Genomic DNA, 10,864 nt, shown 5'->3' on the forward strand with positions numbered 1-10,864 from the left:
GAACTTGAAAAACTATGTTGTATGTTTGTAGGTAACTTTTTGAAAATGATATAATTATTAATAAATAAATATATTTTATTTTGTTTTTTAATTTAAAATGTTGTGATGAACTTATAAAATTCTAAATATTTTACAAATTTCGAAAATTTCAATTACTATAAAAGTGTAAGCTACAACAAATGAACAAAGCACTCCGTATCAATTTTTGAACATATATCAAATTTATACGATTTTTTCACATCTATATATAGCTTTCATAAAGAATTCTATAAGATTAATATTATGATGAGTATCACTCTATCTTTAGTTTTACTTTATTCATAACACGTAACTAGTCAAAAAAATTAATAGATCACTTTTATAGTAGCAAAAATTGTTGAGTTAAATCGTTTCACGTTTTACTTTTTACCAGGTTTCACATTTTTCCGAGGTGGTGCACCCCATCTTAATGCACTACTATCTACAGTAAGTCTGGGCCTTTTGTATTGACTACTTTTTATGTGTTCTTCAACCAATTTAGGAGTTACACAAATTACATGTTGACCTTTCCAATATTTTACCATATTCATACTTTGTAACGTTGATATGATGTCTGTTTGTGAAATACTAGTCATTTGGCTGAAAAATGAATCCTTAATCTATATATATATCTTTATTTTTGATGTAATATACTATTATTATCAGTTTACCTTAAATCTTTAATGCTAAGTGTTCCACGGAAATCTCTAAGAATTTCTAAAAGTATCCAACTCCAATAACTACGATAAGATAATTTTCCTAAATCACTTAAGGGCTTTTCTGGACTTCCAACGGTTTGTTCGATTCGACTAAGCTCATAACTAAAAGCAATAAGCAATTTTCCATATCCTTGTCTTTGAAATGGAGGTAATGTTAATATACAAGCTACATTATTGCCGTCAGGAGACTCTTTTTCCTAGAAACAAAAACGACTTATATACTTGAGAAGATATTACCTATTTGATTAATTTCAAAAATAAAATATCTATTACTTTAGAAAAGTATCCAACTAAATGTGCTCCGTGTTTATCCACTTCACACAAAATATAGAAAAGAAATGGTTCAACATCAAAATAAAGTGTTTTATGATCCAAGAATAATTTTGCTAATAAGCAAAGATTCTGGCAATAAATTTTATGTTCTCTACCATCCACCTCCCAAATGCTCAGTGTTCCTTTACGATATATTTCTTTTCCAACAGGCTGTCTATGAGTACATTCACTCTGAGAAAAAATAATTAATGTTCATGAAGTGATAAATAATATATGAACAATTTAATAAAATAGGTCTTACCATGTGATATCTATATGTTTTTTCAAGACGCATATATTTCAAGCAATATTCGCAAATCCAAAGTTTTGGTTGTTTACCATATTCTTCTGGATATGGACTAAAGTACCAAGTATCAATTTCATATTTTCCTATAATGAAACTTCTAAAAGTCATGAGACTTATTTTACGATAAATATGCATTGTACATAAATATGGAAAATACATAAATCAACATTTACCAATTTGAATTTTATCAATATATTTAACCTTTGTTATAGCTTCGTGTTCTTTTTCCAAAGCAGCAGTCGTTGGGTCCATTTCTGCATAAGTCTATGAAAGTATAATAATAGAAGTTAAAATTTTCATACAAATTTTATTTGTAGTAAAAAAGTAAACATACCTTTTGTATGTGATTAATTTCATCGTGTCTTCTTTTTTGATTTCTTGTAATTTTACGATCAGAAGAATCTGCTAATAAATCATTGCTAGAATTTCTATCTCCACTTTTCCAACTTCGATCACTCATATCAAATCTACTAGACATAATTCTATCACGAGGTACCCATTCATCCAGTCTTCTATTATGTCCTTCGTAGTGAACATAATATTCATAATGACTTTCGTTTTCATTATAACGTGTTTGTATAATTTCAGCAGGATCTAAATTCAATAATTCATGAATAATAAGAATGAATAATTTAATTTCATTTTAATTCTATGATATTAAAATGATAAATAATATATATTTATGTATTTATAAATTCAAATTGTCAATTGTTTTATATATACAACTTGAATCTACGTATTATAATATAATACATGTAAATATCTTAACATTACTATTATTATCAGTGGAAATGAATTCTACAAAATTATTATTCTATACCTTATCAGTATAAAATATATCAATTATATGTATTTCTTGAAATTTTATAAAATCTTGAAAGTTACAACGTTATAACCATTATTTTTTGGATTTATTAGAATATTCTTGTTTTTTGTATGTTACGTTAATTGAATACTAGTATATTGTTATTTAATTTCTGATGAAAATATTTACATTATTATGTAAAAGCCGGCAAAGTAAGAAACAAAAACTAAAGAAAAATAAAGTAAGAAAATCAAATGAAATTAAATAAATAAGCATGCTATGATATTATTTATTTACGCCACGAATCATCGGATCTTCGAACAAGATAATGTTCGCCAATATCCAACGGTAATTCTTCAAGACTGTCTGCGTCATCGCCGGATCCTTTCCCGCCATTTGTTAGCGTACCCTCGCGTTTCTCGTGCTTCACCATTACATCTTTTAATCCAGCACTTGTATTTTCTTTACTCTTTTGCTCTTGTGGTTCAGCCATTTTTTAGTAGTATATTACTACACGATAAGACGATATTCGTCATCTAGAATCGTCTGTAAATAGATGATCATTGCATTCACTGACGCCATCACCTTCACCTTCACGTTTAGACCGTGCTATTATTCACGTGGTGCCCTCTGAAATTATTTATCTTAATATATACCACATCTGTGACCGATTTCAGACATCGCTCTAGACTGTGAAGTTGTATATGTATGTATTTCACTATATTAACTTGTACCGCGAATACTCACGTGTACGTAGTTTACCGCGTTTTCTTCTAATGTTCGGCTCGTTTCTAAAATATTTATGAAATGGCGAAACTCAGTTCATATTACACATTGTGTCCATTGATCGACCAACAAAATCTTTTAGGAGTCCAAAAAGATTCAGATTCAGGTTGTGCTATCGTTACTCTTGGTAGAAATATTGTGATAAGATACAAGGTTAGATTTTCTTTAAATATTAATGAATTAAGAACAATAATACAATTTCTTATATTATTTTATGCAATCAATTGGTTTTGATATTAATTATATGTTTCTAAAACATGATATCTTTGCAAAAGGAAATGAGTAAATAACTTTAAGATCCGCATGAGTAAAAGAGAGTAACAAGTTTTCTTTCTTATTGTTTATATTAATGGCTTTGTCGAATTTTTAGATATTTTTATGTAAGAAATTTAATATTTCTTAGAAATAAATAATGCTACGTGTATGTGTGTATAGAAATAATATATATATATATGTATATATATATATAAATATATATTTTCAGTTGCAAGACTTGAAACAAATAAGTAGTTGGTCAAGCAAAGAAAGACTTACAACTTCAGTAATTTATGATAAAACAGCTCATCGATATGCAGCTGTATTTAATGAAAGGAAAGTTAAAGTATGGTCTGTTGAGGAGTCTGACTTAAATAATGTTAAGGGATATAAATTTCAATTTCCCTTCCATACAATTTTAGTTCACGATGATTTACCACCGGTACTGGTACAACAAAATGGAGCTACAGCATCTTTAGAATGGGCATTACAGAATAGAAAATCTTGGTGCAACAAAGGAATTTTAAATTTTGAAGAAAAATTATTAGACTGTCAATTAATATACTTGAATGGTAAAGCAAGTTTATGCGGATTAACAAGAATAGATCAAACATATAATTATATTATTGTTGAACTTGATAATGATAACTGTGTACAGTTAGATCATATTAAAAGAACAGAATTAAAACGTACTTCGGAAGAACTTGTTGCTCATGTAGTCATGCAGAACAAATGTAATGCATATCTTTTAACTTTGTGTAAGTGAATAATTTGATAAATTAATCAATATTAATCATAATTATATCATTGTCCATAAAAAATTACTATCTATCCAATTTCAGGGTCTCATGGTAGATTGTACAGTCATTCATTAATGGATGCCTCTGATTCAGAGCCAAGTAAATTACTCAGTGTTATTACAAATATTGATACAAAATATCCTGTTATAATGACAGCCTTGAATGAAACAATGATAGCTGCTTATGGAGCAGATGTATCAGAAGAAGGTGCTATTCTAATGATATATAATGTACAATTTAAATTAGTGCAAGCAACCCAAAAATTAAAACTTTATACGAAAGAAGCTAAATTGTGGAGAGTAGAGGACAAACTACTACTTGCAGCAAATAGACATTTAGCTGTTGCTCCGTATCGTCTTGCACCACAGAGGATAGCAGCTATGCTGGGTTCGTCTGTACGCTTTAAAAACAATAATGAAAATGAAGAAGATGAAGTAGTTATTGTGCAAGATTCAATAATAGCTCAATGGGAAAATACACAACCAAAACTATCAAAATTTTTGGAAAATGACATACCACAAAATATATCAAAACAAATATTATCTTACATAAGCGAAGGATTGAGTGATGCAAGAATACAAGAAGTGTTAATACCACAGTTAATTGAATCTAAAGACATTATTGCAATAAATTGGTGTTTAAATACTTTCAAGGATTTATCTGAAAAATTATTAACAGATTTATTAGCATTTTCATTAAGAACTTCAGATGACATATTTATTCCTTTGCAAAATGGTATGAGTAATGGTATGTCTGATCAGAAAACTCTTTGTACAAGAAGTAATTTTCTGGACAAAATCTTTAGTATTAGTTATTCTGATGTTTTTTTATTATCATACCTAAAGACAGGCTTAAATTTTAATGAAGTACTTAGATTGTTAAATTATTTAATTGAAAAATTAGATATTCAAGAAACTGTAAATAATGCGCTTGATACATTTGAGCCAAATAACAAACAGTTATATGATTGGTCTAATCTTCTTCTTGACTCTCACTATCAGCATTATATTTTATCACAAGACTCTCAAGTTTTAACTCTTCTTAATAAATTGAGTTTAATATTGGAGGAACATGTAAGTATTTTTAGAGATTAATAATCAATTCAACTTTTTATATTGGATCAATTTTTTTTAACAATAAATTAAATTATTAACATATTTTTTTTAGTTTCAATTATTGAAGGATTTGGAAAATTTGAGGCCTATGTTACAAAGAATAATAAATGGAAAATCGCTGAAGCCTTCTGTGAAAAATTATAATAAATTTTATTCTATAGAAGAAATAAAATTTTATTAAAAAGTAAATAAGGACTAAATTACATAATAATTTATATTATCAAAGTTATATTGGTTCTGTAAATAAACAGTAATGTAATTTTTACTTACATTGATAAAATAAATTATTATTTTCCTTAGGTTTTTTATTTTTAAAGGATTTATATTTTCTACAAAATTGTTACTCATTTGTCTTGAGATCAGTTTATATATGATAACTTGTACATACTGTTGAAGTTTTATTGTAACGCATATATCCTTTAATATATTTTTAAAATAAAAAAAACAGGATAGTAGTATTTATTTTTATTTGGTATGTACAGAAGTATTACAATACAACCGTAATGGATCATGTATATACTGTTTTTAAGAACTGGTAAAAGCGTTCATTTGCTTTATGATTCTGATGTTTATTAACAATTGGACTAATTTCGTAGGAATATCAGGCTTAATATCTAACTCAATTCATTTAAATTTGGAACACTGCAAATATCACCAATTGCAGCTAGAGATGGTTTACCAGAACCTAACTTTCCAGCTACCTAAATAAATAAATATTAGAGATTCAAGAAATTAGTGAACTATTGTATTTATTAGAAACATTATGTAAGATTCATTTAAAAAATCTTAATTTTTGTGATTTACATACATTTTTAACATCATTTGCAGTGATTTTATCTACACTTGCAATAATTTCCTGTGGCGTACAAACTTGGCCCTTAAATAAAGCTTGTTGCCGAAAGATTTCTAAAAGTCCACTATCATTTTCAGTAGCATATGAAATTTCAGCTTTCAATGCATTTTTACCACGACAAATATCAGCATCTGACACATTAAGAGACTTCAACATCTTATAGGTACATGCTGTTATCTGAAATATATAAATTTGTTTTAATTGCGTATATTAACGTATTTAATAGTGATAATTGTAAGGATGGTACTCACTGATCCAGCTATATTAGGTTCACTGCAGATTACAATACCAAATAAACCGGAATCAGAGTAAACAGCATTAAAGGCGGAAACAGCAAATGATTGTTTACCAGCAATACCAGACACAGTTTTGTAAAGTGGACTTATGCTTGATCCCCATTTCACTTGTGGTCCAGTACCCAAAGCTCTTTGTAATACAGCCAATGCTAAAACATCTTTTTCCTTATTCAAACCTGCAGATTCTACAGCTATTGCTACACTAGCTGTTGACGAATTACGTTCCTTACGAAGTTCTCCACCATAATATTTTGTAGGTTCATCACAAGCATCACTTGATTTTACATTTAAAGCTGAAGCAAATGAACATACTTCAGAAAATGGAACACCTGTTGCAACAACAGCACACCTTGATCCCGTAAACCATGAATTGACAAAATGCTGTAACTACAAAGTAATGAAGATTTATTATTACCATGTATATGTATTATTTCGTTATATATATATATATATATCTCAATTATTGATATGCAATGGGTGCGTTTACACAAAAAATAATAAATTTAAATACTACTTACAGTTTCAGAATTAATTTTTCCTACTTGTCGCTTAGGTGAATACAAGGAATAGCCAAGACCCGAACGATAGGCAGTTTTATGGAGAAGTTCAAGTAAACGTGTTATATCAGGTATTTTTGATAACTCATAACGTAATCTAGGTAACTGATCTGATATTTCCCATGGCTTAAACGCTTGTTGTGTAGTAATATCTTCTAAAAATTGTAAAGCTTGTTTCCTAGTAAAATATAAAAGTATATGGACTTTTTTTTCTCCATAGACTTAATGAAATATATAAGGAAAATAACAATGTAAATTTTGCTTACAAATTATTTCGTGTAACTTGTAATGTATATGCAATACTTTCACGATCACTTGTAGCGATTATATTTCCTCCAAGTTGCTGTATATTCCTGGTTATACCAAAATAACTGGAACGACATGTAGTCAAACCAGCTACAATACGTAAATGATGACTAACACCTTGAGTGTGATAAGTTTCATTTCGTGGACCAGCCCTTAATATAAAATTTATTTGTTATTAGTTTGTTATATGATATATATTCTTTAACAATATCTTAAATAATACATGATATTTAATTAATTATGGTTTTTTAGAAATTGCTAATTAAAATGTTATAATATTTTTTGTGTAATCACATTTATAAAAATATTATAAAAACATGAATGATGCTTTGTATTCATGTTTTCAGTTTACCTGAAGATAACAGAAATTTGTGATATAGGACTATTATTATCAAGAGATGCAGCTACAATTTTATTATTTAGTACTTTAGTTTCAAGACAAGTTGCGGCACAAGTCTGGGTAGCAGTAGCAGTTGCATAATGTCTCACCTAAAATATAATGGATTTATTAAGTTACATTTATTTCTAATATTTTAAAAATATGAAAATACAAATATGTCATATCAGTTACTTGATTGTAAATGAGGAAGAAAATATAATGTATATAATGTTAGTGCATTTTATATGAAATTTGAAGGCTGTATAACTACATTAAAATATAAAGCGAGATTATATCAGTTGTTTATTACAGACATTATTATAGAATATTTAATTATTTTTACACCGCATTTTAATACTGTATATGATTTTATTATTTATTTTACACAAATTTTTTTATTTTTATATTTATATATCTATTAATATAAAAATAAATATTTTTCACGAATAATACATAAACATTTTCATTAAACATAATATTTCTCTACAGTCACAAATATGTAATTAAAAAATTACAAATGATATGTAAAAATTAGAGTATTGAGTACTAGACAGAAATTTAAAAGATATGAAATATATGACATATAAAATCCATGAAACATTTACATAACACTCATACTAATCAGAAATACAATATTTCAACAGATTGTATTTTATATTTGACAAAAAAATTGACATTGTCTGTATATTTATTTTAGAAATAATTATAAATAAAAGTATACAAATTAATAATTACCGCAGAGTTACGGAGAATAGGCGACCGTACGGCGGAACAAGCCATTTTCGTGTTCCTTAAAGACCACTTCACGAAAATGTAAAAAGACGACTGTGTATGTTGCGTGGCGCTGGAGCGAGAAAGAACATAATCAAATATCGATGATCTCGATTTGAGGCGCGAATTTTTAAATGTCTGTCATGTTATTAAAGTTTTTAACATGTAGAAAATATCACTTCAATATAATAAATAATGGGATAAAGGTAATAAATGAATAAAGACTCAAAATATATTATTTTGGGTTGTTTTATGACTGCTGCATTCTATTATTATTACAATATTAATAAACCCGATACAAATATATTCTGTGCCACATTTGTACTCGTGAATTTTATTCTTTTGAATTTTGCATAATTTTTACGATATTTTTCATCTTAAGCTTCTTTTTAACATTACGTATAATATATAAAATACATTTTTAATTGAACTGAGTACAATTAATGTAACTTAAATTAATTGAAATCATTGATTGGAAATATTTACTACAATGATTGAAATATTTACTGTATTTTATATTTTTATAATCCCATTATTTTTAAAAAGAATATGAATAGAATATGAACATATGACCAATTTAAATGTAGATTATATTATAATTATAAACATCCCATAGCAATAGCTTCGTTAATTATAATTTAACTTTTCTAATGCAATAGTTATAATAATTATAACACATCATTATGACAATCGGATATGTTTATCTTCAATCCACATACTTTTTAAAAAATTGAATTCAAAGATTTTAAAGAAAGTTTACTTATTAATATATTGTGCCGAATTAAATAAAATTGTTTGCACTTTTTATAGAAATAATTATAAAAATAAAAATATAAATTTACAAATTATATACTGTACCTTTCATATATAACATATATAAATGTGAAACATTTTTACATATCTTCATACAGTGTATATATATATAAAATAAAATAATCACAAAATTTGACAAAATATCATAAAATTTTAACATTATTAAGATAGTATTTCTTTGTACACCTATAAAGTGAAGAAATGATATTTATATTAATTAAAGTTGTATACATAAAAATGAGCGCCTTGAAATTTGGCACAAATGTTACAATAGATCTAGATCTTTGGTTTCAATAAATGGCTAGTGAGCGCAATCATAAAAAGTTGGAAGCTACACGCAAATAAATATGGATTTTGCAAATGAGTACATAATGAATACATGCGTGTTATTAAATAAAATATACAAATAAATGTTTATTATATACAAAATTATATGTATACTTAACACATATATTCTATCAAAATGTAATAATTGTTCCATAGTACGATTAATAACATCAATTAAAAAAAATATAAACTTGTACTATGTTCTAGTACTTCTGTACTTTAAGTTTTTTTGTTTGAGCATTTCTTAGAATAAACCTGATGTGATACTAAAAAGATAATATTAAGAATAAACAAATATGTTTAAGATAGATATTTTCAAAAATTCTATGTATACATTATGCTTTGCACTCATCTGCAATAGCCAAACCATTCATTACATAGCTAATGTGTTATTACACATATATAATGACTAGAATAAAAAAGAACATTGTAATTTGTTATCACCATACAGATGTATACTTAGTGCTACCATTAGGCATCCTGATTGAATTATTTCATAAATTTTAAAATCCTGGGTAATACTATTCACTAGAATCTTCTTTTGTACATTTAAAGTAATTAAATCATTTGTCTGCAACTTTATGTATTATTAACGTTATATAGTAATGTTTTAAATAATTAATTAAATGTGTTATTTTCTAAAAATTGCACACTAATGAGATAATAACTTTAAATACATATTTATAAGCTACAATTTTCTTCTTGAATCATAAGTATAATATTATATGTTAAAACTGTTTCTCTTATACACCGCATATCTTTAATTTGAAAAATATACATGACAGCAATGTCAAACTACCCAGGATGTTATTAGTATGAAATAGTGACTAATCTCATCTTATATGGAGTATTTTTTGTTGGGAGTATATATCTGAAATAGAAGAATATAAGCTAGAAGCTAAGTAACAACTTTTTATAACATTAATTATCACGGACGTGGTACTGGATCATGATATCTGAAATTTATCTATCCCAATGATCCATATTAACAGGGGATAACCATTACATATGGCATGTTTCGTATAAAAATGGAAAAAAGAATGTAATAAATAATAAATCTAATAGCTACATAACCAAAGAGAACTTAATAATTTTTACCGGTTCATACAGCTTAAATATCTAGAACAGAGCTATTCATAAAGTTTCATTATCCAATACCTTAAAAAAATAATATTGTTCAATTTAAAGGATGCATACATACATGTATCACTCTTATATCACACACATACTGTTGCATCTGCTGAGCTATATATCTCTTTCACACAGATACTTTGGAAATGATATAATGTTTTATCTTAATGCAAATATATTTTTTTTGTGCATAATTCAGATCCTAATGTTATACTGATAATATAACATATATATATATATATATATATATATATATATATATATATTATTATAACATATATATATATATATATATATATATGTTATATTATCCT

The 10,864-nt window shown here is 26.5% G+C and overlaps 3 protein-coding genes across 4 annotated transcripts; 1 reads left to right on the top strand and 2 right to left on the bottom strand.

The window, feature by feature from the left end:
- Positions 1-121: 121 nt before the first annotated feature.
- Positions 122-2,782, bottom strand: mof (males absent on the first). Of its 2 annotated transcripts, none has more exons than XM_035865927.2 (7): positions 2,459-2,782; positions 1,691-1,950; positions 1,530-1,620; positions 1,312-1,439; positions 1,011-1,241; positions 690-934; positions 122-618 (listed from the first exon to the last, which is right to left on the bottom strand). In XM_035865927.2, the coding sequence occupies exons 1-7, from the start codon at positions 2,652-2,654 to the stop codon at positions 399-401; spliced, it is 1,371 nt and encodes a 456-aa protein (XP_035721820.1). In that variant the 5' UTR covers positions 2,655-2,782; the 3' UTR covers positions 122-398. The 2 variants fall into 2 exon arrangements, with proteins under 2 accessions (XP_035721820.1, XP_035721822.1); XM_035865929.2 differs by having other exon boundaries at positions 478-632.
- Positions 2,752-5,361, top strand: LOC118441476 (nucleolar protein 11). Its single transcript, XM_035865925.2, has 4 exons — positions 2,752-3,100; positions 3,432-3,960; positions 4,045-5,075; positions 5,170-5,361. Exons 1-4 carry the CDS (start codon positions 2,969-2,971, stop codon positions 5,296-5,298), a joined length of 1,821 nt encoding a protein of 606 aa, XP_035721818.1. The 5' UTR covers positions 2,752-2,968; the 3' UTR covers positions 5,299-5,361.
- Positions 5,362-5,567: 206 nt separating this feature from the next.
- On the bottom strand, positions 5,568-8,349 carry UQCR-C2 (Ubiquinol-cytochrome c reductase core protein 2). Its single transcript, XM_035865931.2, has 7 exons — positions 8,244-8,349; positions 7,482-7,618; positions 7,090-7,281; positions 6,785-7,001; positions 6,222-6,653; positions 5,926-6,147; positions 5,568-5,818 (listed from the first exon to the last, which is right to left on the bottom strand). Exons 1-7 carry the CDS (start codon positions 8,286-8,288, stop codon positions 5,732-5,734), a joined length of 1,332 nt encoding a protein of 443 aa, XP_035721824.2. The 5' UTR covers positions 8,289-8,349; the 3' UTR covers positions 5,568-5,731.
- Positions 8,350-10,864: the final 2,515 nt, after the last annotated feature.

This window comes from Vespa mandarinia, chromosome 11 (genome assembly GCF_050613455.1).
Source record: "Vespa mandarinia isolate Hongniang chromosome 11, ASM5061345v1, whole genome shotgun sequence".
Classification (NCBI taxonomy): Eukaryota; Metazoa; Arthropoda; class Insecta; order Hymenoptera; family Vespidae; genus Vespa; species Vespa mandarinia.